Genomic DNA, 26,363 nt, shown 5'->3' on the forward strand with positions numbered 1-26,363 from the left:
TTATGGGAGTTGTTCCAGAAGCCAACACAATTATGCTTTTTGACTAGTAACACTGGTGAAGAGAAAGGACTGTTACTAGGATGCACTACCCCAGACTCCAGCAAATCCTTGACAATCTTCTCAATTTCATTCTTGTGATAATGTGCATACCTATAAGGTCTGACATTTATGGGAGCTGTTCCAGAAGCCAACACAATTCTGTGGTCATGAGACCTGTTAGGAGGTAATGAAGTAGGAATTGAAAAAACCTGCTCAAATTGCTTGAGAACTGGTGTCAACTCTGTAGGGATATTATGAGGGTTATCATTTGATGCCAAAAACTCTACTTGCAATATCATAGCCTCAATCTCCTTTTCCAGGATTCTCCTCATGACCTTACACGAGACAACACAAGATTCCTCTTGAAGTAACCCTCGTAAAGTATAACGAGTGCCCCCCTTGTCGAACTTCATAGTAAGATCTTCAAAATTCCAAAGAATATCCCCTAAACTTCGTAGCCAAGAAGCTCCCAAAATAACTTCACAACCTGAGACTGGTAGGACATAAAACTCAGCTTGAAAAGTGTACCCCTGCAATGTCATTTGGAAGCTAGGAAGATGTCCCATAGTTTGCATGATAGCACCACTGGCCACTTTCACATTCAACGGAGACTTTGAACTATAAAGCAACTTACCCTTTTTTAAAACTGAAGGGTGAATGAAGTTATGACTTGCTCCCGAATCTATCAGAACATGTACTTGCCTCTTGTGGCCTACTTCTCCCCTTAGCTGCATTGTTTCAGAATGTTCACCTAACACAGCATGCAATTGAATCAAGGGCTCATCCAATTTGTTGAGATCAGAGACTAACTCTTCCGTAACATCAATTGCATTGTTATCCTTATTTCCCTCATCTTCTGAACATACTTCAATAAGAAATGCTCTTCCCTTCTGACAATTATGACCAGGCTTAAAAGGTTCTTCACAAAAGAAACATAAGTTCTTAGCTCTTCTTTCTTGATACTCGGCCTGAGTTAATTTCTTATGTCCCAACTCATTGTTGTTGACCACCAAGGGGGTTCTTGTACTCGATTTGGGGGTAAGAGAAGTGCTATTGGCAGGTCTGCTGATAGTTGGTACCAATTTTGCAGCAGCTGACCTGAACTGATGCTTGTGACCAACATACTTTTCTTCGTAGATTTTTGCCAATTCATAAGCTTCCAACAATGTTTTGGGATTCAAAGCTCTCACATGCACCCTTATATCCTCCTTGAGACCACCAATGAAACAAGCTACCAAAGCTCCTGGGGAAAATCCGGGTGCCCTGCAAGAAAGCTTAATGAACTGTGCCTTATAATCAGCTACGCTACTCACTTGTTAGAGCTTAGCTAGTGCCGCTTGATAATCCACACTGTTGTAAGAACCAAATTGTCTCATCATCAAGTCAGCAAACCCCGCCCAATTCTTGGGATAATCATCCTTCAATAAATTCCACATGTCTGCCGCTTCTCCCATAAGATGCATCGCTGCAATTGTCACCTTCCTATCCTCTGGAATTTGATATAAAGCAAAATATTGCTCTGCTTTATTCAACCAGTCCACAGGATCACCCCCATCAAATGTTGCGAAATCAAGATGCATTTGCTTCATAGTAGGAAGCTGAGGATCATGTGCATTATGGGCATCAGGTGAATTGAGAACCATTTGGGCATACTGGGACCTGGAGGAAAGTTAGGTGACTGATTGTAAAACTGAGGGTATTGGGTTGTAGTAACAACATATGTTGGGTGAGACGACAATGAGTTGATAGGCTGTTTGGATCGAAGATGGCTTACATTAGGGAAGTAGGGAGGGGCTTGGGAGCACAGTTGTGTTGGAGTAGGCGTAAAGTCAATATAAGACACAGGGTAAGGTCCAGAATATGTCAAATTGAATGAGCTTTGATGACTCTGTGGTTGTGACAATGGAATATTATGAGCAACATAGTGTGGCTGTGAACTTATATTAGGCATATGAAAGTATTGTGGTGCTGAATAAAATTGAGAAACAGGTTCCATCATCAAGCTCCACTACTCAAAGCCATGCTAGTCGAGTAGCCCATTGGCGAAGAGACCATTGAACCAAGCAAATTAGGGAATTCCATACTCATCATGTGTGTATTTGGGACACCATTCATAGCACTACTCATCATATGTGTATTAGGGACACCATTCATAACACCAGTCATAAACGAGCTCTATAAGGTAATACTGATAGATCAGGAATTGTAGTATGAAAGTTACCCAAAGCTGAGCTCATGAGGGAAACTGGGGGGTGTACCGATGCTGGTGGTGACGACGACGACGTCTTCGGAGATGATGACAATCTCAGTGACAGCGAACCCCCTGCTTGAGAAGTACCAGCAACCTCACATGGGTTCTTAGGACCCACTCGCAGCTGACGAATTTCTTAGAGCAATTCCGAGCGTAAAGCATAATTCTGAGAGCGCATATACTCCAAGGACTCCCTGATGTCATGAAAATTTGCCGACGTTTGATCGCAATGTAGCTAAAGATCCAACTCCAGTGGGTTAGGATCTGGAAGGCGCGAAGAGGAAGAAGAACGAGGATGTGACGGCAGCGGAGGAAACTCTGAGCTACTGGAAGACGGTGGTGGAGGTGGCGGAGGACCACCCTTCTTCGGCCCCATGAAAGGGCTCTGATACCACTTAATAGGAGTCCCTGGGTTTTAAAGAGTAAAAATGCAGAAGAATTGTGAAAGAAGAAAAACGACAGAAGCAAATTCTCATGGATTATTATAGCAAGGGATACATGGCTTATATAGTCCAAGAGGTCACAGCACCGTCATGCACAAAAGAGACAGTTGTCTTCACCTACAACATACATCAATAAAACTAATTACATGCAGAGTAGTATGAATGGGCCTCATTGGACCGAGTAATCTTCAAGTTATCCCTTTAATTGATGGGAGGCCCATCAATCGTTTACTAAAACTAGCAACACTTGGACCCCCCTTCTCCCAATGTTCCAACAAAAAGACCAACGAGTCCTACACCCACCCACTTGTCATCTTCTCATTGGCCGCGCCAACATTATTTCCCAAATACACTTTGACTCGCAATATTATATATTGAGATCTCCATCTTCTCCACAAAAAGGAACCCGATAATCTCAAAGTGTCTGACCCCCAAAACCAAAACCAAAACCCTACTGGTTTTGAATTAGGAAGAGAGAGAGAGAGAGAGAGAGAGAGCCATGGCTTCCGAGAGCGCTACGAGATCGAGCTCAGCGGCCGATTCGTACATAGGGAGCTTGATTAGTTTGACTTCCAAGAGTGAGATCAGATACGAAGGCGTGCTCTACAACATCAACACCGAAGAGTCCAGTATTGGACTCCGCAACGGTAAAATTTCCACTAGCTTTCTTGATTCCGTTTCTGGTCTGGATTTTTGTATCGGTTCTTGTTTTACCCAGGGCTAATTGAATTGAATTGATGTGTGTTAAGTTTATTTACTGGCTCTACAGTGCTGTTGAAATTTGACTGTCAGTAAATTTTGAAAAGATTGTACAGTGTTTGGGGTTTCGGAGTTTTGTAATTGCAATACTTTGGTTTCTGGTTCATTGTTGAAATGCTATTGATTGTTTAAGTGAATGTGATGCGTTGAAGTGGTCAAGTAGGGTTGCATATGCTAGTTCATGTAACTTTTGGGCTTATTTATAGTTTTCGTGTACCTTATGATATATGTCGTATCGTTTAGTGTAATCTGAGCTATGGGTGGATAAAATGGCGCTGATATTTATTCTTGAAATGGCAGTACGGTCTTTTGGAACCGAAGGAAGGAAAAAGGATGGGCCACAAATCCCGCCAGGGGATAAAGTTTATGAGTATATACTCTTCCGTGGGAGTGATATCAAGGTATGGTGTGCTGAGATGCCTAAGAGCGTTAGTATGGAAGGATTTTATAATGAGGACTTGCTTTATTTTTCTGTTTACATTATAAAGCGTAGATGCAGACCCTAATTGCTTATTACTGCTTTTATCTTACAGGATTTACAGGTTAAATCTTCTCCACCAGTTCAGCCTACACCACCTATAAACAATGATCCAGCTATTATTCAGGTAAAGCAAGGGATTTAAACTTCTGTGGTGTATCTAGTTAACCACAGAAAAAAAAAAAAAAAGTATTGTGAGTCTAGTAAACATCTTTGTATTCTGTCTCATTTGCAGTCTCACTATTCCCGCCCAGCTCCGACAACATTGAGCTTGCCTTCTCCTGCTAGTGGGCCTTTGACAGATATTAATCCCCATACTGCACAGATGGGACTACCTGGTTCAAATTTCCAAGGCAATTTACCTTTATATCAACCTGGAGGAAATTTAGGGTCATGGGGGGTTCCACCTCCTCCAAATGCAAATGGCGGAGGGCTTGCTATGCCAATGTACTGGCAAGGATATTACGGCCCTCCAAATGGCCTTCCTCATTTACACCAGCAATCTTTGCTTCGTCCACCACCCGGGCTATCAATGCCTTCTCCAATGCAACAGCCATTGCAATATCCCAATTTTAGTGCCTCCTTGCCCACTGGACCTTCTAACTTTCCTGAAGGTCCATCACCTCTACTTTCAGCTGCTAGTGGTAGTTCTCCTAGTTTGACCTCTGCTTCTTTAGCACCGCCAATTGGCCCGATTTTGCCAACAACTCTGCCTCCGGTACCTTCCACCACACTAGCTTCTGAAATATTGTCAAGTTCAATGCCTAACAAGGCACCAAGTGGTTCCCCTTCTGTAGCCACACTTAGTGCAAGCTTGCCACCACTTTCTTCTCTGACCAGTTCAAGCACAGATATCAGTACTGTTGCACCATCTATCTCTAACAAGACTTCTATAGTTTCTGGTCCAACCTTGCCCTATCAAAGCGTATCTCAATCTCCTTCCTCTGTTGCTGGGGCATCCAATTCCGTACGCACGGAAACACTGGTTCCTTCTTTGGTAACCCCAGATCAGCTCTTGCAGTCTGGATCTGCTACAGGCCCCTCAGCTCAATCGTTGCAAGCAGCTCATAAGGATGTGGAGGTTGTTCAAGTTTCGTCATCAACCTCACCAGAGCCGCCAGTCCCAGTATCAGCAGAACCTCAGCCACCAATATTGCCATTACCACCACCTGCACGGGCAGGTCAAAAGGTGTTCTTCTGTCACACACATTTGTGTACTTGTTTGTCTTGTTATGCCGCCTGCTTGTATATCTGTTGATATGTGGGTTTGTAGTTTGTACTGCATAAATTGAATTTTATGTTTAGATTTTAATGTTCAGAATAAGATGCGGGAGCAGGTTTTCCACCTAACTAAGCCTACCCCATGAAACTCGATTGTCCACCAACTTTTTATTTTTTCTCTTTTCTTCTTGTTTCAATTGTAATGTTGTATCGTAACTCTGGTGTTGCTAACTAGAAAAATGCATTGTTCTCATCTTTAATTTCAAGTCAGGGTTTTAAATGATTTTGAATTCTTGAAGTTTGTGGATAGACGGTATTTCTTTGTCTCTATTTCTCTGGATGAGTAACTAAGACCTAGATGGTGTGTCATTAGTTAGGTACCTTATTTTTATATATAAGTTTCGACACTGCTGGACTCAGTTTAATTTTATTTTATTTCCAATCCTGACCTGAATTGAATGAGGTCTCTGACTTTTTGCTATGGTCCCAGACAAATGGAGCTCCATTCCAAGCTCGCCAGGGATATACTTATAGGGGGCGTGAGCGAGGCAGGGGAACTGGGGTAATTTGCTATCTTCTTTTACAGCATACATACAGTTAGTTGAGTTCTTATTTTCCCACTGTGCTATAAATTTTTAATGTGGTTGAATGCGCCTTTTCACTTACATCAGTTACATGTGATTGAAATTCAAACTTCTTGATCGGAAGTTTCTGGTCAGGATAGAGAAGTAGTTTTCAGCTTTTCTGATAACTTCCAATCCATCGCAACAGACTTATGTGATTGAATGTGTACACCATAAATTTTGTTTTGGAATGATTTTTGACAACTCTGATGGTGCCAAACAATCTAAAGTTTGGTGTGCAGAGTTCACGTCCTGTAACAAAATTCACTGAAGAATTTGATTTCACGGCAATGAATGAGAAGTTCAATAAGGATGAGGTTTGGGGCCATCTTGGTAAGAGTAGCAAACCTTCTAAGGACAAAGAGGATGGAAATGACAGTGAAGAAGAATATATCGAAGATGAAGATGATGTGGAGTTGCCAAAGTTTGATGTCAAGGTGATAATTGCTATGCTGTTTTCCATTGTGAAGCTAGATGTGTTCCTCTTAAGACATAATATTGTTATTACTTCTTTGATCTCATTTTCTTTAATTTGTCTTTGTGCAACAGCCTGTCTACAATAAGGATGATTTCTTTGACACCATCTCCTCCAATTCTTTCAATAATGAACAGAATGGAAGGACTCGGTACTCTGAGCAAATAAAGATAGATACAGAGGTAGTTTTCCCTTTTCTTATTTTCTTTGGTGCATGTTAAATTTGGAGAATTTCATCAACATGGTTGCTTATTTGCTGCTACAGACTTTTGGAACGTTTTCAAGGTATCGGGGTGGTCGAGGTGGCCGTGGTCCTGGACGTGGTGGCCGTGGCCGTGGGGGTTACTATGGAAGGGACTATGGAAGGGATTATGGAAGGGGATATGGCTATGTTGGAAGGGGCCGTGGCCGAGGGATGTCTAGTCAAGGCCCACAGTAGGCCCTTGGTCTTATGAAAGTAGTTTATGTTGGGTATAGGCCCGTCAGCCCACCAGAACAAAATACTTGTTTAGTAGGGCTATTCTAATGTGCTTTTTCTTCTTTTATCTGTGCTTGTCCAGAAAATAAACACCATTAGTTGTTTTTCTTTTTTTCTTGTGTCAAATTTCACCTGTCCCCCCTGATTCAATAGTCCTTTTAGTGACCTAATCGAGAAGTATCACATTTCAGTGAAAACTTTGTATACTTGCAGGACATTTGTCGATGTAATATTCTAGGCGCCACATTGTTAGCAGTGTATTTGCATTAGAAGTTGAAGTTGAAAACTCTTGCAATTGGAAATTGATGGCAAGCTGATGTCTAGGTTCCTAGACCTTAATTTTGGAGGCTGCTAAATTCGATGCAATATGTATTTGCATGTTTCATTTGGTACTATTGCTATACTGCGCCAGATTTGCAATGTGAAGTTGTAAGAGATGGTTCAGAAACTATCACCAAGCTCTTTTCAGTCATATACTTCCCTCTCTTGTTTTCCAATCATTTAACAATTTGGATATGGGAAATCTGATTAGGCAATTAGGGTATGTCAAATACGATGAAAAGTTGATGTTAATATTCAAAAGATAAATTGGAAAGTCTAGAAATTTAATTATAATTAAAGCTTGGATTGCATCTCTTTCTTTGCAAAATCTTTCTATCTTTTTCCATAAAACAAGAAGATTCTCTTATTTTTCTCAAACTTTTCCCTCCACATCTTTTTTTTTTTTTTGTCATTTTTGTAGCAATCTCTAGAAATTAAAGTTTATGTCTTCTACTTTTCTAGACTCCAGTAGAGAATGAGAAAGAGATTGTGCTTTTTTTTTAATGAGTTTTGCTAACCCTCAATGCTATAATTTTGCTCAGTTTTGCAATAGAAGTTTATTTTTGTTGCGGAAATTTGCAGTAGAGTTTGACACTTCCACTGCAATATATATTGGGAAAATGTCTATTTACCCAATTTTGAGCTACATTAACCCCACTTACCTAAACATCTTATAAGATTTCTCACTTACTCAACAAATTACATATTTTTTGCCCTAATACCCAATTAAGTATTTTTTATTATTATTTCTTGTATATTTTTTAGACAATTTTGCCCTCCCTCTATTTGTCACTCTCTAAGTCAACGGAGACTTCACCGGACTCTGGTCAACGGGCGCGGGACTCCGATCACCGGTCGCCGGATTCCGGTCAATGGCCGCCGGAGTCCTTTCACTGGTCGCCAAATTCTGTTCATCATTCGCCGGAGATCGATTATTGCCCCCCAATAAAAAAGTTATTGCCCCCCAATAAAAGAAATTATATTTTATTTAAGTGTAGCTATGTTAATTCTCAATACATTTTAGAAAAAGGGATTTTCATAGAACCTTATTGCATTCTTGACAAATTTAGAAACAAGGATTTTTTGCAAGACTTATTCGAGTTTATCAATAGAAAAATAGGGGGCCTAAGGATAATTCTCGCCCGAGGCCTTGCAAGACTCAGGGCCGGCCCCTGCCATTAACAGGCTGTAAGAGATCACTACTTGCAAGTAGCTACCAAGACTCTTCTGGGAGCAGCAGAAGGCCTCCTTCCATGGAGCAAAGCCAAGTTATCAAGGAAGAGCACATCACCCTTCTCCCACTTGAATTGGATACTTTCTTCTTCAATAATCTCTTGACATCTATTCACCACATTGTCCGGAATCTCCGTTCCGTCGGCCATGAAAGCAGAACTATGCTCCTTCCCATGCATCCCCACAACCGTGTTGAACCACATTCTCCTTCCTTTTCTTCCTTCAAACACCTTTGTCACTGATCTTGGACCCAATATCGTCTTCATGGAGCCATCTGCTAGCCACTCGACATCCATGCCTAAAGCATTAGACCTGCCACAAATGAAATGGTTAACATAACGTTTTTAACCAAGTAGTGTTGTACATAATCATGTTACATTATAATCTTATAACCTCTTCTCAGCTTCGGCTCGATCTGATGTTGCAAAAGCATCCTCCCAGCCCCTACCTCTCATTGAACCAGTGCTGTTCTTGCTAGGAGCTGTGAAGGTGTACTTCAAGCCATTTGCCTCCATTTCTTCTACAGCTTCTGGGAACTCCTCGAGCATCCTTTCGGTCACTCGGAAGCTTGGAACAAAAGGTGTTTGTCCTCCTTCTGGTGGTGGTGTCTCACAGAATAGGATGACTTGCTTGGGGTACTCCTTAATCTGGTTAGTTAGTCAGAGATCAGGTAAAAGTAGTTAAGAGAGATCTTTCATATGCAGAGATGACAACATGGGGTCAACTCTTCGGATTAGAATACTTGAACATACCAGGGATTAGGTGAGAAGTGTGATCACATTACATCATGAAAGCATATTCTAATGGTGAAGTAATAATGTTATGATGCAAGGATTGACCGGTTTAGTATATAATATAGTCGTTTTCATCATCAGTCTGCTAGTTTAATGTAGTTTATAACGAGGTTGGACTGGTTTTTTGTTTGAGGTGGCTCTATGTGTTGTAGACCAAGTCCATCTATATATGTGTAAGTTCATTGCTCTCTCTCTTTAAGGGATGAAAACAACTGAGCAAGTATGATTACATTCTCTACTACAGGCCTTGTTGGTCATCAAATCTGATTACATAAGAGAATCAAACTATTCATGCTGTACATTCTTCCTAGCTTAAACATGTCAGCTGAAAAACTGAAGAATTTGACATCTTCCATAGTTTGAACTTGTAAATCAATTTGAATCCTTTCTCCATGTTAATGCAACAACGAACAAAAATGCAGTAAATCATGGTTTTTCTAAGAGATGATTAATGACAAAATGAATTACACAGCTTCTGTTTTCATTTTGTTAATTAGTATCTTTCATGAGAAAAACAGGTCAATTATACTATATATACATGGACTTATGGACTACTACAGATGGACTCTTGAAAACAGCAAAATGTTTCAATTATCACGACTTTTTGCTAGAGACTTTAGTTGATTTTGTTGCAACCAACAAGAAGAAGCATAAGGATGTGGCATTCTAGATAATCACAACTAGCTTTTTTAGTGTGGAGTTTCCTGAAAAGAAAAGATTTTTAGGTGAAATTTGCTGCTATCTATCAGGAAATAAAAGCACCAATGAATATTTGATTTTTTAACATAATAGTATAGCATGCACTTAAATATGACAAGAAAAGATTTCTGTACTTACCAGCACCATCTCATGGTGATAGTATATGAACTCAGATAGAGGTCCTTCATTGGCAGTCCAGACACGCTTGTGCACATGCGTTCGAGGAGCAGGCCCAACGTAACGAATATCATCCCACCCTAAAGCTTCCACAATGTCATTGAACTCCACTGCATTCTGTACATTGAAACCTCTAAGCAGGATTGCGCTGTTCTTGATAAGTATCTGCTCAAACCAGTCCTTGTTCTTCTTGAGAGTCGACACAAGCGACTCCACATCATTCCTGGTTGGCTCTGGAGGTTGCAGCACCAGTGGCAAGGTCTCTCCATCCACAATCTTCTGGCCTTCGCATGCGCCTATGCTGAAGTCCTTGCTGAAGTGTTCCATTTTCTCTCTTTGTGTATCTTTCTCTCTGTGTTTATGAGGAGTTTAATATCAACTTTTCAAGGGCTTCTATATATAGTGGTTTGCTAGCATCTTACATTGGCACAGCCATTGTTTTTATTCTATGTCCTTTTCACCCTTTTGTATATGCTGTGACTAATACAACATGCCTTTTCTTTTCTTTATCAATTATCATTAGGACCCTCAAATTTGAGATTTTGCTTCGAATAATGTGCGACTGATTAATAAAGTCAGCGATATAAGCCAATCTACTATATGAAATACAGAAAGTCAGTGAACAAGGTTGTATTTGTTAATTTACCACACAGATGAACAATGACAGCAATTTTTAACAGTAACAGCCAGATGGAATTGTATTTTGCTAAAACTCAAGCCTCATTGTCTTGGCCGCCCAAGTTGTCATCCCTAGCTTACAGCCATACGGTGAAAACAACAGAAGCAGAAAGAAGATGGTTACTTCTTGATTTTTCTAGTGTAATATTAGGCTGCATTCACTAATAAATTTGGTTTGGTATCTTCGAAAGACAATAACTGGAAGCTCTTGTCCGCTGTCACCAACAAAGCTTTAAAGGCTAGCCAGGTTTGTCGAATTTGTAAAAGTAAATTCCTTGTTCTAACTTCACAGACAACGCTAGCTTCTCTTATCTGTCTTTTCTTTGGTTAGAAGCTTATTTTTTTTTATCTTGGAAGGCCTTGATATAAACGTTAAAATTAATACTTCGATTAGTTAACGTTATGGACCAAGCAAAGCAAGTTGACAAATCATCTGTCTAGAAGTAATCTACGCCGGCCTTGCATGTACATGTCATGATTCTGGTCACCATGATCAACTTGATTAAGATCATAAGATATAAATAAAGCGGGATTAATGTCATAATACTCTCCTCTCTTATTCATGTGTTTCCAACTCTATGACTATCTCGGTTATTTTCAATTATTAAGCTTAAAATTTATCAGTCTCCTATGACCAGCTTCTGCCTTGTCCATTTTCAGCCTATGCTAATAGAACACCACCTGGCAATTGATAGCCTAAGATCAGAAAAGTAAATCCTTTTCTACTAATTGGAAAAACCACCCCCAAATTTTTTTATGCAGTTAGAGCAACATACTCCAACAGATTCCCTATAACTTCTGTATTATAAAGAAGTTTGAGCCTCTTTTTTTTCTCCAACTCCAACAGATTCTCTATTTTACAGCAATCTCTAAAATCTCCATATTTCTTCTTTAAAATTTCAGAGATTGCTGTAAATTTAGGGAATTTTGTTTTCTCTTTCCTCACTATCCCTAAAATAGGGATAATTATAGAGAATCTGTTGGAGCAACAGAGACTTATTTTTCCCTAAAATAAAGAAAAATCAAAATATGAGGAATTTGTTAAGCAGACAATGCATTTCTATATTTTCTTATTCTTTGACCAAGCACAAATGCTAGTTAAGGGTCATGATCATGATCATCAAACAGTGACCTTCCAGCCTTTCATTTTATTAATTTCCTTTAAATAATGATTTGGAGAATGCTTTGCTTCCATGCTTAAACAATCTGGTCAAATAACACTAAAAAGCTTCATGTTTTGGTAAACTTGCAAAGAAGGGCCTGCGCCAACAGAAACCCACCACAGATTATGAAAGAGGAAATTGATATGCATTTTTGGAAGGAAATCTGGTAGTCTTGGGAGTCAGGAGCAAAGTGTTTCATTTAAAACTAAAATGAGTCAAACACATAAACACATATCAACAATAGACAAGCTAACAGACTCACACCTCTGGATGATGATTAACAACCAACACCATTAAGAAAAAATCATTTTATTAACGGCGATTATTATAATACTCTCTTCTCTCGCATTCATGTGGTTCTAATTCCATATAGTCGTAATCCCGGATCAATGCTACTCACGCTTTGTTTATATAAGAGTCTCCCATGCCCAGCTATAGAACTCCATTTGGCAATTTGACACGCTAAGATCAGAAAGGTAATTCCTTTTGTACTAATTGGAAAAACCATGCATGTTGAAGTATTTTTATGCAGGTAGCAGGCCGGCATTGCATTTCTACTGTTTCTAATTCTTTGAGTCCTGAAATATGCTTGACAATTGACTTTTCAGAAATGCTTGTTAATGGTCATGTAATCAGCAAACAGTGACCTTTCCCCCCCTGCTTTGCAAAGTTGCATGACATGAGTGCAGAAAGCTCCTCTTCACATTTTGCTATTCTTTCAAAGAAGGGCCTGCTCCGACAAAAACACAAAATCACACCATGAATGAGAAAAATGATTCGAGTCATTTTGACATAATCAATGGACTGCTACCTTCCAATCAAGGGTGAATATGTGAAAGTCCTATACTGCTCCGGGGTAGGATCAGATAGCAGTGTAAGCTAAATTAGGTACAAACATTATTGATGTGCAATTCTGGAAAGAAACCTAGTGCTCTTAGGACCAAAGTGTTCCATTGCAACTCTTACAAAGTAACAGATAAACACCAATTTGTCACATTTTGTCTGCAAGCTAAACAGCCTAAAACATCTGAATGATTAACCAAGCAACCTGATTGAGAAAATTTTATTTTATTGGCATCCATTTCACCATTGACAAATTCCATGTGCACCAATTCAGGGTTACTGAAAATTTCTGCAAGCAGCTAGGTCAAAATTAAAGACAACCAATGTGACTACAGTAGTCCAAAGAGATTGACATCTGTGGCATCAATGCCGGGAGCCTCACTCAATTCCATGAAGTTGTTTAGTTCGACAAACCATCTTGATTTACTCCTACTTAAATTCTAATGTAAACAAAGAATTAACAACTAGTAGTAATTTAATGGGACACTGAAAAAAAAGGACTGATGGGACAGACTGTGACTCTGAGTGTATGAATCAACTTTTTTCCACATAAAGAATTCCAAAAAGAAAATGGCTTTACTCAAAATGGGCATAGTTCCAGACTAGATCTAGAGCTCAGCTGTCGGTTGCTACTTAGCTTCTACTACTTTTTACACTGTTAAGCTCTGAGTTTTGGTTGCCATGGCCACAGGTTCAGTAGTCCCATTGCTCTTCCTAGCCAGAATCTCTGGGCTTTTGGTTGCAGTGCTGGTCTCGATTTGGGCTATTTCATTCAGGTCCAGCTTTCATCATCACTCTTCTGAGTCCTCTCCCCAAGAAGACCAGGGCATCACCTATTCAGTATGTGCTGAAATACCCAACTTTTTTTTTTTTTTCCTTGATTTGTAGTGAAAAACCCATAAAGGTTCTACATTTCTTGAAGCTGAATCTGGTGGGTTTGGTTTGCTTTTACAGGCTCTTCATCCTTTGTTCACGGTCATTGGCTTTATTCTCATCAGTGGAGAAGGTAGTGGGAGAACCAAACCAATAAGTTAATTTATAAAATTGAAGCAGACCCTTTAATTGATGTAAAGGAAGTGTTTTTATCAGTTGGATTTTAAGTGGTTTTCTTTTTTGTTTTGTTTTGTACTTTTTCACAGCAATTTTGATACATAGGTGGTTGCCTGGTTCAAGAAGTTTGAAGAAATCAGTGCATTTGTGTCTTCAAGGTGTGGCTTTGGCTTCTGGGATCTTTGGGATTTGGACCAAGTTTCATGGCCAGAAGGGCATTGTGGCTAATTTCTATAGTCTTCATTCTTGGATGGGTTTGATCTGCATTCTCTTGTTTGGAGCTCAGGTACTTATTTCTCTTCTTCAATTCTTCCATATGAACTCAAGTTTGATATTTGGGGTTGAATTCAAAAAGCTGTTTGTTTCCTGGGAAACTGCATTGTTATAAATAATGATCATGGGTGACACTTAAAGAGGTAGTAATGCCATTTGTCAGTTTCAATCTAAAAGAAACACTAGTACATTCTTGTTTCTCTTTCACTTTCAGCCTTATCTTTAAGAACTCGATGACAAAGTTTATCTGGCACTCTCATTATCATTGCTTAAGATGCTTTTGGATGTTGACAAAGCATGTAGGCCATGCTATTTATCTGTATAAAGGATACACCATCCATTTTTCAATGAAAATAATTCATCAAATAGGACTCCAACACACATAATGGTGGGTTTAGTGTCATTGTAGGATTGTGCAATCACTTCCATAGTTTTTTTTTTTTTGTGTGTGTGTGTGTGTTCAATTGGAATAAGAACTGTATCAAAAGGGCCAATGACCCACATTGACCATTCTGTATTCTTTGTGTTCCAACTTGACCAAAGAAAAGGTTTTGAAAATAAAAACCATTGATTTGATGATTGTTGCAGTGGTTGGTGGGTTTCTTGAGCTTTTGGCATAGAGGGGAAGGGCGCACGGTAAGGCAAAGGGTGTTGCCCTGGCATATCTTCCTTGGGCTCTACACTTATGGTTTGGCAGTGGCTACAGCAGAAACTGGGCTTTTGGAGAAGTTGACATTCTTACAAACAAATAGGAATGTGTCTAAACACAGCCCAGAGTCCATGGTTGTTAATAGTTTAGGGCTTGGGTTGGCCGTCCTCAGTGGCATTGTAATATTGGCTGCAGTATCACCCAAGTACCAACCCATTCAAACTAAACTCATTTACTCAGATACCAAAAAATGTCCATCCTGTTAATATACTGAATTGATCTTAGTGCCAATGGGCTTTCTTTAATGCAAAATTTTAAAATTATTTTGGCCCATGCAGCTCTTCTTCGTGTCAGAACCCCGTTTAACCTCTCAAGGCGCATAAAAGCATCTCCAACAGTAGAAATTGTTTTTTAGTTAAATTTAGCTAAAGTTGTGAAATATAGCTATTGATTTAGCAATGTTGCTCCAGCAATAGTAACTATTTATAAATAATAATTATATTTTACCAAATCATAAACTGACATGTAGACAAAAGAAGAGAGAGAAATATAACTTTTGCTTTAGCTATGTAGGATACTCTAGCTAAATTTAGCTAACTATTTTAGCTATAGTTAAATTTAACTTGCCTATAACTAGTCTGTTGGAGCTGAATTTTGCATTAGAAATAGTTATATATAGCTAAAAATTGAGTTTAGCTACTCTGTTGGAGATGCCCTAAGTACGTCTTTGTTATGATCTTCCTCCTTTAGAATCCTTGAATAGCCTTAGTTGAGTTCTCAATAGCTTTGGTCAATTTGCGCCTTTACTCACGACCTCCTTGCTCTTTAGCACGCTCTAACCAACTGTGCTAATAGGCCAAAAGTTAAATTACATTAATTTACAACATCTTCTATGTTCAAAAAGCGAGTGAAGTGAACCTTACACATTTTACAGTACATGTTTTGGAACATCTCTAAACTATGCAACATCAATTGCCTTTTAGAAACAAACCAATTTTCTACTTGACAAAAAAAAATTAAAAAAATAATAATAATAAAAAAAAACCAATTTTCTCTTAAATATGTTTTTTTTTTTTTTTTATCAAGAAGAAACTTCATTAATAATGAACTAGATACAATGAGTTTTGACATAATCTCATACACAGAAATGACCACTGGATTTCACACTGGAACTCTAAAATGACTGACTAACGGAGCCAAAAAAGCCCCAACTTAACTACAGACTTAACTTGCACTACAATTAAAACTTTAAAAGGCATCCGAGGTGACTTTCTACCTCACTCCTAGTTAAAGCAAAAAAGTTACCAATCTACGGTAAAACTTTTTTTTCTTTCTTTTTTTGTTAAAGAAAAAAAAAACCATTTTAAGACTGTTTTGTATTCGGCGACCAAACAGATGCCACCTCCTAGTCTCAGTCACCACACCTACCTGACCTCTATCTCTCTCTCTCTCTCTCTCTCTCAGATTCACCATTTCTCACATCCCACAGCAAATCCCAACTCCAATCCCTAAAAATTGATCATGTGCTCATCTTGCTCATGCCCTCCCTCCTCTCTCTTCCTCCCAACCTACTCTTCCTTCCTTCTACGACGTCGTTCTCTCTCCCCAACCCTAATTCTCTACAAACCTCGATCCCAAACACTCGGGCCTCGCCTCTCTGCTTCATTATCCCACCAAAGCCTCGACCTTTCATGGTTTCCTCCGGACCCTGATAACTACGGCGGTTGGGGTCCCGTCGAAACTCCGATTTACCGCAAAAACCAAGGTAAATTTCGTCTCTTTAACTGTTTTAACCCCCCACACAAATGCAACTAGAATTTCAAAAATTGGGTCTTTAAATTAACCCTTGTTGTAAATTACTTTGCAGGGTTGCCTACATTTGTGATCAGAGGTATTGGGGCTTCAGTGGCGGTTGCAGTGGCTGCCATTGCTTACTTCTCGCTAACCCGAAAAGGTCTGCATTTTACCAATGGCGCCCTTGTTGTTCTTTTTTTTTTTAGTGAATTGGGTTAATTTGGTAAATGAAATTGTTAGTTTCGTGTATTCGGGTGCTGAATTGGTTGTTGGGCACACCGCATTGTTGTATTTTTTGTAGGTTTTAAGTTTCAGATTACTAGTCCGTTGCATGTTCTTCACGGGATATTAAGTCCGGCTGATACTAAAGCCACAAAAAATGGAGCATTGGATGAGGATGGACCGGTCTCTGAGACAAGGACCGAGACTATACCTGTTGCCGATAGGAAAAGTGTTGCTTCAGGTATATCAAATTGAACATTGTGTTATTGTTAAGCTTTGTTGTCTATTTATTTCTCTGAACATATTCCGGGAAAGGATTCCTATATGTGTTTTTGGTAACTAATTTCTTATTCTTTTGTATATTTCAGCATCTGCAGTGAAGCGTGATAGGATTTTAATCCCGGTTGCTTTGGATTCTACTCAACAGGAAGCTTTGACAGTTTTGAAGAAACTGAAGGTGAACATCTTTGTTAAATGCTATCAAGTTTATGATCTTTTTGCTCAGTTTATTATTTCCATGTCCATTGTCTCTGAAGTAGGATTCCAAGGTGCTGATGTTTCTTACTCTTAACTGAATTTGAAAATAAACAGATAGTGCTAAATGCTTTGACCAAAATATGAGTTGCATACTCACTAATAATAACTTCGTCATGGGGACGTAGAGCTATAATAATACTTTTTTTTTTTTTTTTTTGAAGGGGAGCTATAATAATACTTTGAAAGACTAAAAGATTTTAAATTTATATTTGCTACATACTTGGAATTTTGAACAACTTAATAACTGAAGCTTTGGGTCCAGTTCTGAGCATGAATATCTCAACTGTAATTAAGGTATGCAGATCATTGAAGATGATGTCAAGGCTGATGAATTGTGTACTAGAAGGGAGTATGCTAGATGGCTGGTTCGAATAAACTCATCATTGGAAAGGTAGCAATTTATCTATAGAAGACTTGAAAAATCTTTACATGTTATCATTGAGATGTTCAGTACAGTCTTCCTTAGATACTTTTAACGTGCCTGCTAGGAATGCAAAGCACCGACTTATCCCATCAGTTTCACTTGCTGGCTCCCAAGTTGCTGCATTTGATGATGTGAGTATTGAGGACCCTGATTTTGGATCCATCCAAGGTAAGGATTGATCTTTGTACATGTTATTTGATGGGACTTTGTTTAACAAAGATGGCAATTTGAATAATTGGTTTGAATCTTTTCCCTAAGCCCTGGCGGAGGCTGGTGTCATTCCCAGCAAATTATCACCGAAGAGCTCCCATGGAAACAACTATTTCTTCCCCGAGAGGTACATTGTATTCTGGACCTCTTCTTTTTTATATTTGACTACCCTTAACGCTAAAAAAAGTACATGGTGCTGCAGGTTTGTCTCTCGACAGGATCTGATTGACTGGAAAGCGCATTTAGAGTATGACTTTTCTCCAGGAATAATTGATCAGGTAAAGAAGATTTGAAATTATTATCCATCAGAAATCTATCTGCATTTTTTCCCAAAGATAAACAGTCATGCCTTTTTAGTTGCATAAGTTTTAAAATCTGACTTGTTTGCAGTCCAGATATCAACAACAATATTAGGTTTTATGGATGTGAAAGAGATCAGTCCAGATGCTTCAGCGAGACTATATACTGACATGTTGGCCGGGGAAAAAAGCATACTCCGAAAAGTCTTTGGTATTCCCATTTCCTGTGTTTCTATAATTTTCTTTAGCAATTACAAGCATGAATACTTGCACACACAAGAATAGTCGCACAAACACATATGCTAGATATAATGTCTTTTTTGTAGATTTTGGGCGTGTTTGTTACTGATATCTGTTCTCAAGGTGAATAACCAATCTAGGGAAATTATAGTTGTTTTGGTCTGTGAAAGGATAAGAGAGTTAGTATTCAGGAGGTCTAGAGAGTAAACTGAACTCAATTTTTTATTTTTTTTATATAGCTGGTATCATACTAGATGAATCCAGAATATGTATGTTTACTCTATGGATGACACCTTGAAACCTAGTGAGAAGATTAGTAAGATCACCAGGAATGCTTATCTTTTTTTTTTTTTTTTTTTTTTTTTTTTTAATATGGTACAGACTTTGTTATAAGTTTCTCTTTCCAAGGAGATTCAAACTTCTTTATGTTGCAATACATAAAAACATGCTGGCAAATTATACAGCTAAGAACCCCATGGCATAATTATCTTGCAGGACAGTGCAAGCGATTGCAACCAAACAAGCCTTCAACAAAAGCACAAGCAGCAGTGGCACTAACAAGTGGCAGGATCTCAGAATCAATTTCTGCTGAACTTATGAGACTGAAGGCTGAATGTTCTATGAGGAAGGCAGAGATGGAGGTCATCAGGTCCGAGTTACTGGACAGAGGAGACATACAGAAGTTTTGGGATGAGAAACTAAATGCAGAGAAAACCCATGGTCATGAGGTGGAGAAGTCTTATCATGCTGCCCTTAGTAATTTGGAAGAGGAGAAAATTGTTCAAGAAAAGTATTCTGCCAAGCTTTTAAAGGAGAAGGCAGCTATGGACTGTCAAAGACAATTACTTCTCAGTCTCAAGGAAGAGGTCAATGAGATGTCAGAAAAGCTTGCATCTGAGAGGAGTACTTATGTGGCTGAGAAGTGCAGTATGCAGGATGTGCTGAGTGATTTAGAGACCAAGCGGGAAAGTATGCTTGATCAGAAATCAATACTTGAAGCTGAGATAGAAGCCGTCCGAATTCTTAAGTATGCTTTCAACTCTTACTAATTCATGGACATATATTTAAACTTCACCAACACTCTAATAATAATATGGAATTTGCATAGTTAAATATAGCTTCTCATAATTTTAAGCAATGATGCAGATCTTGGATAGAGGATGAAGCTAGAAAGAGCCAAGCCCGTGCCAAGGTACTGGAGGAGGTAGGACGAAGGTGGAAATGGGATAATCAAGCTTGACCATCCTCGCTCCTAAACTCGTACAGAGAATCATATCATGATGTTGTATGAATTCATGACTGGAGAATCTCTCTTATGGAGTTTCCCACTGTTTTGATGTGTATGTACTCGAGGGTTCCTTGTATAACATCCGAACGCCTGATGTGATTTTGATTCCGGGATGAGGAATTGATAAACTTTTTGCCGCACATCAAAGCTATCTTACACTTGTTATGACATTGATGTAGCAAAACCGAATAGATATGTTTTGTGTTGTGGTCGAGGGAGCAAGGAATCCAGTGCAACTGTCTAGTGGTGTCAAAATTTCAACTCATTGTTAACCCCTCCCAACAACAAACCCAAAAGTGTTAAATGTGGTCACGGATCCAGCTGGGGTGAAACGGTAAAATCATATCCATCCCTGACTAGTCAGTCAGCCGTTAAAGAACAGAAGCAAAACGGTCAAAAATGTCATATATTCCTCCCGCTTAGTTCTTTATAGCTTACTGCAACTGTCCAAGATTGAAGCTTTGGCCATGACCAACTGTACTTACAGCTTCTGTGAATCCCACAAGGTATGTTGTGCTTTACCCTGCTCCATATCTTATAGTTATATGTCGGGAAACTTCTATGAAAACGTTGGATATCACGAAAGAGACACCAGTTTCTTGTTTCATTTGGTGAAAGCACATATTGTTGTTTGGTCTGGTTCTCAAAGCCAGCTAGCTAGCCATAGGAGACCATGGAATATTTAGAGCCCCAAAACCACTAGGTTTTTAGATAATGCTTTGGCTTCTGCTGTGGTGGTGGAGCCCCAAGAATTTATAACCCAGAAAGCGATTTCTGTCTTGTTGTTTTTCTGAATAATCTTGAGTCTTGACATGGTCACGAAGTCGAAATTCCTCGGCCAAACAACTCTTATTCGATGGATGGAGTTGGAGTCCGATTCTTTGTCATGGGTCATTTTGCTGGCCTGACTTCGACCACATCTCAATTTTCAATCTTATCTATATTTTTCTGTTTTATTTGCTTTTTATTTTTGTCATAAACAGTAGATTGTTATTTTGAATTTTACATGGGTGTTAAAACTTAAAAGGTGAAGATGATTCTGCTCTGTTTACCCAAAACACACAGAACCAACCACAAAGAAACAAGCTTTAAGAGAAATGCCAAAAAGGCAAACAAGTGGGTTTTTTGGGTCAATCAATCGAAAGTTTGGTTTATTTTGCTTATGGTTGGCTGCACCTTCCATAGCTCTAGTCCACAAGCAAGAGGCTGAGAATTAAAATTAGCCCTATCTTTAGTCATCAACCTACTTTCTAATCTTCCCATCTTCATTGTTTGACTAGCTAAACAAAACTTGTCTTCAATACAAGAGCCGTTTGGTCTGGAGTCTGGACCTACTATATTGATTTGTACTTGCATGACCAAAAACCACACAACCATTTATCACTGTTAACTTTTGTAGATCCTCTGCCATCTGATTTTAATCGTACAAATTCAGGGAGATGGATCAGATGGCAATGATTGGTCATATTTTGTCTTCGAGTTATGATCAAGCTGAGCTTAACTCTATATCATGTGAACAAAAACCAAACGGTTAGGAAGAACTGCCAACAGAAATATTAATTCAGCGGGGCAAGAGAGTTAGAAATGGAAACCCACACGTTTACATGACTGCCAGATATTAGGTAATATCTATAGCAAGAAAGAAATACAGTTAAGCAGGTTTAATGTGGTTTCAAATTTACAGTTTCTAGGGGTTTTTCACTTTTCAGCTTTTGTTTTGGCTTGTTTAACTGCATATCATCCTTAACATCTACAAAGACTTGTTTGGACCCATCCATTCGTGAAGTGTCAATCCTTTGGGAGAAGAATGGCCACTAGATATTGGTGGTTGCTGTAGCTCTTAGCGTTAAGAGCTCTACTGGAATTCTATTTATCATGAACTTCTGACACAAGCAAGCTTTCTCGTGTGGAAGTTCTATGCAAGATGATAGTTGATGGTGTGGGAATGTTTATTCTTCATAAGTAGATTTGGCTATTAATTAAACATATAAGTACAAGTTCTTCAAACTGTTCTGGGGATGTTTATGATTGGATATTGTAAAAACAAGGATTATCTTCTTAAGCTCTCTTGGGAATTACAGGTTCTGGGTTGCTGTTGCTGCATTTCCAGGGCTGTGTAATGGTGTGAGTAATCAAATATGAGGTGGGGACGAAGAGGGTGGTTGGATGTTTTGGAGCTGGGTTTTCTTTATATATGAGCGGAAACATAAGCTTTTTGGATTTGCAATAGCTTCATGATAAGATTAGGCCTCTTGGTTGCTGCTTCAATTGCAGCCTTTGCAGCGAGGCAGCTCAATGTCAAAAAGCCGAATTCATCAGCCTCGACCACTAGACCTTCAGGTATTCATCTCTATAAGTTTGATATCTATCACTTTCTTATTTGTTAGCTGAAAGTATAAATTATTTCTATGAACAGGGATGGGGGACCTTTTATTAGTTGATGTATTGCAACTGAGCTGTATTTGTTATAGATAGTCTTATGGCAGAGAAGAGCTCATTTTTCGATGTTCTTTCTAGTGTAATTTTTTTATCATATTCTTCAATTCTTGATTGCTAGCCATTCTTCTTTTGATATTGCAACTTAGAAAATGGCGAAACAAACTCTAAACATCAGAGTGAGAAGGAAGACGAAGAGCAACTTGCATATTCTAATGATAGCCTCAAAGAGAAGGATGTAAGTATAAAACAAACTTCTATCAAATTCCCATCTCTTTTGCAATATAGAAAAAACTAGCTTGCAGATTTAATAATTTGCTATGCCCTTTGTTTTGACTTTTTTTTTTTTTTGAGCTAACTATGAGTTATACATTTTGCAGGGAGAAGCAGAAGAAGAGGAGGAGGAGGATGAAGAAGAGGTTAAATTAATCAGCAGTGTATTTGACCGAGCTCGTGATATTCAACCTGGTGGTGATATTGATGATGAAGATATATTACCAGAATTTGAAGATCTTTTATCTGGGGAGATTGACTACCCGATACTTGTTAACAAGGATAGTAATGAGAAAGATGTATATGAAACTGAAATGGCAAATAATGCAAGTGAGCTGGAACGGCTGCGCAATTTGGTAAAGGAATTAGAGGAAAGAGAAGTGAAACTTGAAGGTGAATTACTCGAGTACTATGGATTGAAGGAACAGGAATCAGATATCACTGAAATACAAAGGCAGCTCAAGATAAAAACAGTGGAGATTGGCATGCTCAATATTACTATCAACTCTCTGCAGGTTGAGAGGAAGAAGCTTCAAGAAGAAGTTGCTCAGGGAGCTACCACCAAGAAGGAGCTGGAGGCAGCAAGGAATAAAATTAAGGAGTTGCAGAGGCAGATTCAGCTTGATGCTAACCAGACAAAAGGCCAGTTACTGTTGCTCAAACAACAAGTTTCCGGTTTACAGGAAAAAGAGGAAGAGGCAGTCAAGAAAGATTCTGAAATTGAAAAGAAGCTGAAAGCTGTGAAAGACTTAGAGGTGGAAGTCATGGAGCTTAAGAGAAAGAACAAGGAACTTCAAATCGAAAAGAGAGAACTGTCTATTAAATTGAATGCTGCTGAATCAAGAGTAGTGGCGCTCTCTAATATGACAGAGGTTAGTCTGAGTTCCTTTTTGGCCACTTTTGGTTTACACAATAGCGCCCTTCACTATTTCGAGTTGAGACTAGTACTTTTCTTTTTTGGCACTGGAAGTTGAGACTCGAACTTATATGCAAAGATTATAATTTTTTTTTTATTTAGTGAAAATGATTTAACAACCTGGTGGAAGGGCATAGAGTATTTAACTAGCATTATGAACAAAATATGTTGTAATTGGTGCTTGTAAACATGTTTGTTTAAAATTTATCCTTACAATGCTTTTCCTCACTATTTCAGACTGAAATGGTTGCCAATGTAAGAGGCGAGGTCAATAATCTAAAGCATGCAAATGAAGACCTGTTAAAGCAAGTGGAAGGTCTTCAGATGAACAGGTTCAGTGAAGTTGAAGAGCTAGTGTACCTTCGTTGGCTAAACGCATGCTTGAGGTATGAGCTCCGGAACTATCAGACACCTCAAGGAAAGATATCAGCTCGTGATCTCAACAAGAATCTGAGTCCAAAGTCACAGGAGAAGGCCAAACAACTGATGTTGGAGTATGCAGGATCAGAGCGCGGGCAGGGGGATACAGATATGGAAAGCAACTATTCTCAACCATCTTCGCCTGGAAGTGAGGATTTTGATAATGCTTCTATTGATAGTTCCACCAGTCGATACAGTAGTCTCAGTAAAAGACCTAGCTTAATCCAAAAGCTTAAAAAATGGGGGAAAAGCAAAGATGATTCAAGTTCTCTTTCATCTCCAGCGAGATCATTATCCGGAAGCTCTCCGGGCAGGGCAAGTATGAGTGTTCGACCAAGGGGACCACTGGAAGCACTAATGCTAAGGAATGCAAGCGATGGTGTAGCAATCACTACATTTGGGAAGATGGACCAGGAACTTCCTGACTCTCCTCAAACACCCACTCTTCCAAACATTAGAACACAAATGCCTTCTAGCGACTCACCTAATTCTGTTGCATCATCTTTCCATGTGATGTCTAAATCTGTTGAAGGAGTTCTAGATGAGAAATATCCTGCGTATAAGGATCGTCATAAGTTGGCCTTAGAGAGGGAAAAGCAAATTAAGGAAAGGGCTGAGCAGGCAAGAGCAGAGAAGTTTGGTGATAAATCAAATGTAAGTTTCAGCTATGAGCCTAGAACAAAAGCTGACAAGGATAGAATAGTTAGTTTGCCACCCAAACTTACCCTTATAAAGGAGAAGGCAGTTATTTCGGGTGATTCAAGCAACCAAGCGGATGGTGGTAAGGCTTTTGATCCTCAAGAAATAAGCAAGATGAAACTTGCTCAAATTGAGAAGAGACCTCCTAGGGTGCCTCGGCCACCTCCTAAATCTGGAGGTGCCCCTGTTGGTACAACTCCCACTCCCTCGAGTGGGATACCACTACCACCTCCTCCACCAGGTGGCCCACCGCCACCTCCTCCACCACCTGGTGGACCACCTCGTCCACCTCCTCCACCAGGAAGCTTGCCAAGGGGCGCAGGAGGTGGTGATAAAGTGCACCGTGCTCCTGAGCTGGTTGAGTTCTATCAGTCGCTGATGAAACGTGAGGCAAAGAAGGATACATCATCTTTAATATCTACATCATCGAATGTATCTAGTGCAAGGAGCAACATGATTGGGGAGATTGAGAACAAATCATCTTTCCTTTTAGCTGTGAGTACAATTCTGTTCTTCATTTCAGTTATCTGCTTGCTTTTAAACTATGGTGTTTATTACTAAAATATAAAAATGCTGAAATTGTATGGGCTGGATACAGGTGAAAGCTGATGTTGAAGCTCAAGGTGACTTTGTCATGTCATTGGCAACTGAAGTTCGTGCAGCTTCCTTCACAAACATTGACGATTTGGTAGCCTTTGTGAACTGGCTAGATGAAGAGCTCTCCTTCTTGGTATGCCTCTACAAACATATATCAAAATGTGCCTTTCAACGGTAGAAGGAACAGCATTTTAAGCAAAAGATACTTGCAACTGCTAAAATCAAAGTCTTTAAACACCTTGTAACGCTTCTTTTCACTATGGGTTATCTTGAAATTCATTTCTGTTGCTGCCTTTTGTAGGTTGATGAAAGGGCCGTCCTCAAGCACTTTGATTGGCCTGAAGGGAAAGTGGATGCTTTAAGAGAAGCCGCTTTTGAATACCAAGACTTGATGAAGTTGGAGCAGAAAGTCTCCACTTTTGTTGATGATCCCAAACTCTCATGTGAAGCTGCTCTAAAGAAGATGTATTCATTGCTCGAAAAGTATGAACTTTCTCTTCATGCATTGACATGCTGGTTATAAGACATGCAGCTTTCGGTCATTCTCAAATTTTCTGTTATTTTGTTGCCAGGGTCGAACAGAGTGTATATGCTCTGTTGCGTACAAGGGACATGGCTATTTCACGATGCAAGGAGTTTGGAATTCCAGTTGATTGGTTATTAGATTCTGGAGTTGTTGGCAAGGTATGCTTCAAAACTTCAAATAGAAATTGTTTTACATTTACTACCTTTGATATTATTAATCTCTTGTATGGAAAAATCAATCTCTTATAAGATGTTTGCTTTTGCAGATCAAGCTCTCATCTGTACAGTTGGCAAGAAAGTATATGAAACGCGTAGCTTCAGAACTTGATGCAATGAGTGGACCTGAGAAGGAACCAAACAGAGAATTTATACTTCTGCAAGGCGTGCGTTTTGCCTTCCGTGTTCATCAGGTATATTGGAACTTCGCTCTTGTTGAAGCTGTTTGGTAATTTGATATACAGAATTTTCAAATTGAAACAGATTTGAAAGAACATAAATTTAAAATGCTAACGTTGAACTGTTTCCAGTTTGCTGGAGGCTTTGATGCAGAGAGCATGAAGGCATTCGAAGAGCTTAGGGGCCGTGTCAGTGGACAAAGAGAAGAAGAAAATGGGCCAGAAACGTAATTTGAGTCTTACATTTTTTCCTCCACCTTCGGCTCTTGGTTTTTCTGTTGTATATTTCCATCTTTACTGACTCATGCTGCAGAGTCGTTCATATTGAACATGTAATACAATTACAAGTCCATTGAGGCCAAAAGTAAATTATGCAAAGTTACTCATACTTGTTGTACAAGACTTCTTGAGCAAAAATCGGAACAGAACATGCTTATTATA

The 26,363-nt window shown here is 39.1% G+C and overlaps 5 protein-coding genes across 6 annotated transcripts; 4 read left to right on the forward strand and 1 right to left on the reverse strand.

The window, feature by feature from the left end:
* The first annotated feature begins 3,120 nt into the window (after nucleotides 1-3,120).
* On the forward strand, nucleotides 3,121-7,073 carry LOC133709012 (protein decapping 5). Of its 2 annotated transcripts, none has more exons than XM_062134609.1 (8): nucleotides 3,121-3,380; nucleotides 3,793-3,893; nucleotides 4,026-4,097; nucleotides 4,206-5,159; nucleotides 5,682-5,753; nucleotides 6,057-6,251; nucleotides 6,364-6,471; nucleotides 6,555-7,073. In XM_062134609.1, the coding sequence occupies exons 1-8, from the start codon at nucleotides 3,233-3,235 to the stop codon at nucleotides 6,726-6,728; spliced, it is 1,824 nt and encodes a 607-aa protein (XP_061990593.1). In that variant the 5' UTR covers nucleotides 3,121-3,232; the 3' UTR covers nucleotides 6,729-7,073. The 2 variants fall into 2 exon arrangements, with proteins under 2 accessions (XP_061990593.1, XP_061990592.1); XM_062134608.1 differs by having other exon boundaries at nucleotides 3,122-3,380; nucleotides 6,045-6,251.
* A 983-nt stretch (nucleotides 7,074-8,056) lies between these two features.
* LOC133710897 (clavaminate synthase-like protein At3g21360) lies at nucleotides 8,057-10,366 on the reverse strand. The gene is made up of 3 exons (XM_062137033.1): nucleotides 9,953-10,366; nucleotides 8,715-8,968; nucleotides 8,057-8,633 (listed from the first exon to the last, which is right to left on the reverse strand). Exons 1-3 carry the CDS (start codon nucleotides 10,316-10,318, stop codon nucleotides 8,288-8,290), a joined length of 966 nt encoding a protein of 321 aa, XP_061993017.1. The 5' UTR covers nucleotides 10,319-10,366; the 3' UTR covers nucleotides 8,057-8,287.
* Nucleotides 10,367-13,217: 2,851 nt separating this feature from the next.
* On the forward strand, nucleotides 13,218-15,028 carry LOC133712062 (probable transmembrane ascorbate ferrireductase 4). The gene is made up of 4 exons (XM_062138140.1): nucleotides 13,218-13,515; nucleotides 13,630-13,681; nucleotides 13,815-14,011; nucleotides 14,587-15,028. Exons 1-4 carry the CDS (start codon nucleotides 13,357-13,359, stop codon nucleotides 14,911-14,913), a joined length of 735 nt encoding a protein of 244 aa, XP_061994124.1. The 5' UTR covers nucleotides 13,218-13,356; the 3' UTR covers nucleotides 14,914-15,028.
* Nucleotides 15,029-16,024: 996 nt separating this feature from the next.
* On the forward strand, nucleotides 16,025-19,897 carry LOC133709236 (uncharacterized). Its single transcript, XM_062134899.1, has 11 exons — nucleotides 16,025-16,412; nucleotides 16,515-16,601; nucleotides 16,743-16,904; nucleotides 17,032-17,120; nucleotides 17,503-17,591; nucleotides 17,689-17,792; nucleotides 17,883-17,961; nucleotides 18,037-18,112; nucleotides 18,230-18,344; nucleotides 18,869-19,400; nucleotides 19,520-19,897. Exons 1-11 carry the CDS (start codon nucleotides 16,169-16,171, stop codon nucleotides 19,611-19,613), a joined length of 1,671 nt encoding a protein of 556 aa, XP_061990883.1. The 5' UTR covers nucleotides 16,025-16,168; the 3' UTR covers nucleotides 19,614-19,897.
* Nucleotides 19,898-21,413: 1,516 nt separating this feature from the next.
* Nucleotides 21,414-26,308, forward strand: LOC133709235 (protein CHUP1, chloroplastic). Its single transcript, XM_062134898.1, has 9 exons — nucleotides 21,414-22,001; nucleotides 22,247-22,335; nucleotides 22,478-23,242; nucleotides 23,524-24,900; nucleotides 25,004-25,135; nucleotides 25,304-25,485; nucleotides 25,575-25,686; nucleotides 25,794-25,937; nucleotides 26,055-26,308. The coding sequence occupies exons 1-9, from the start codon at nucleotides 21,896-21,898 to the stop codon at nucleotides 26,151-26,153; spliced, it is 3,006 nt and encodes a 1,001-aa protein (XP_061990882.1). The 5' UTR covers nucleotides 21,414-21,895; the 3' UTR covers nucleotides 26,154-26,308.
* Nucleotides 26,309-26,363: the final 55 nt, after the last annotated feature.

The sequence above is a fragment of the Rosa rugosa genome, chromosome 5 (genome assembly GCF_958449725.1).
Source record: "Rosa rugosa chromosome 5, drRosRugo1.1, whole genome shotgun sequence".
Lineage (NCBI taxonomy): Eukaryota > Viridiplantae > Streptophyta > Magnoliopsida > Rosales > Rosaceae > Rosa > Rosa rugosa.

What these genes read in the sequence shown, in the direction of transcription:
- LOC133709012 (XM_062134608.1), top strand. Translation starts at nt 3,233, where the DNA reads ATGGCTTCCGAGAGCGCTACGAGATCGAGCTCAGCGGCCGATTCGTAC. An exon ending in CAGTATTGGACTCCGCAACG is followed by an intron (nt 3,381 to 3,792) that starts GTAAAATTTCCA and finishes TTGAAATGGCAG; the next exon opens with TACGGTCTTTTGGAACCGAA. An exon ending in CTGCACGGGCAGGTCAAAAG is followed by an intron (nt 5,160 to 5,681) that starts GTGTTCTTCTGT and finishes CTATGGTCCCAG; the next exon opens with ACAAATGGAGCTCCATTCCA.
- LOC133710897 (XM_062137033.1), bottom strand. Translation starts at nt 10,318, where the DNA reads ATGGAACACTTCAGCAAGGACTTCAGCATAGGCGCATGCGAAGGCCAG. An exon ending in ATCACCATGAGATGGTGCTG is followed by an intron (nt 8,969 to 9,952) that starts GTAAGTACAGAA and finishes CTAACTAACCAG; the next exon opens with ATTAAGGAGTACCCCAAGCA. An exon ending in CGAGCCGAAGCTGAGAAGAG is followed by an intron (nt 8,634 to 8,714) that starts GTTATAAGATTA and finishes CATTTGTGGCAG; the next exon opens with GTCTAATGCTTTAGGCATGG.
- LOC133712062 (XM_062138140.1), top strand. Translation starts at nt 13,357, where the DNA reads ATGGCCACAGGTTCAGTAGTCCCATTGCTCTTCCTAGCCAGAATCTCT. An exon ending in ACCAGGGCATCACCTATTCA is followed by an intron (nt 13,516 to 13,629) that starts GTATGTGCTGAA and finishes TTGCTTTTACAG; the next exon opens with GCTCTTCATCCTTTGTTCAC. An exon ending in TTCTCTTGTTTGGAGCTCAG is followed by an intron (nt 14,012 to 14,586) that starts GTACTTATTTCT and finishes TGATTGTTGCAG; the next exon opens with TGGTTGGTGGGTTTCTTGAG.
- LOC133709236 (XM_062134899.1), top strand. Translation starts at nt 16,169, where the DNA reads ATGTGCTCATCTTGCTCATGCCCTCCCTCCTCTCTCTTCCTCCCAACC. An exon ending in AACTATTTCTTCCCCGAGAG is followed by an intron (nt 17,962 to 18,036) that starts GTACATTGTATT and finishes ATGGTGCTGCAG; the next exon opens with GTTTGTCTCTCGACAGGATC. An exon ending in CTCCAGGAATAATTGATCAG is followed by an intron (nt 18,113 to 18,229) that starts GTAAAGAAGATT and finishes TTTGCAGTCCAG; the next exon opens with ATATCAACAACAATATTAGG.
- LOC133709235 (XM_062134898.1), top strand. Translation starts at nt 21,896, where the DNA reads ATGATAAGATTAGGCCTCTTGGTTGCTGCTTCAATTGCAGCCTTTGCA. An exon ending in ATGTATTCATTGCTCGAAAA is followed by an intron (nt 25,486 to 25,574) that starts GTATGAACTTTC and finishes TTTTGTTGCCAG; the next exon opens with GGTCGAACAGAGTGTATATG. An exon ending in TTGCCTTCCGTGTTCATCAG is followed by an intron (nt 25,938 to 26,054) that starts GTATATTGGAAC and finishes AACTGTTTCCAG; the next exon opens with TTTGCTGGAGGCTTTGATGC.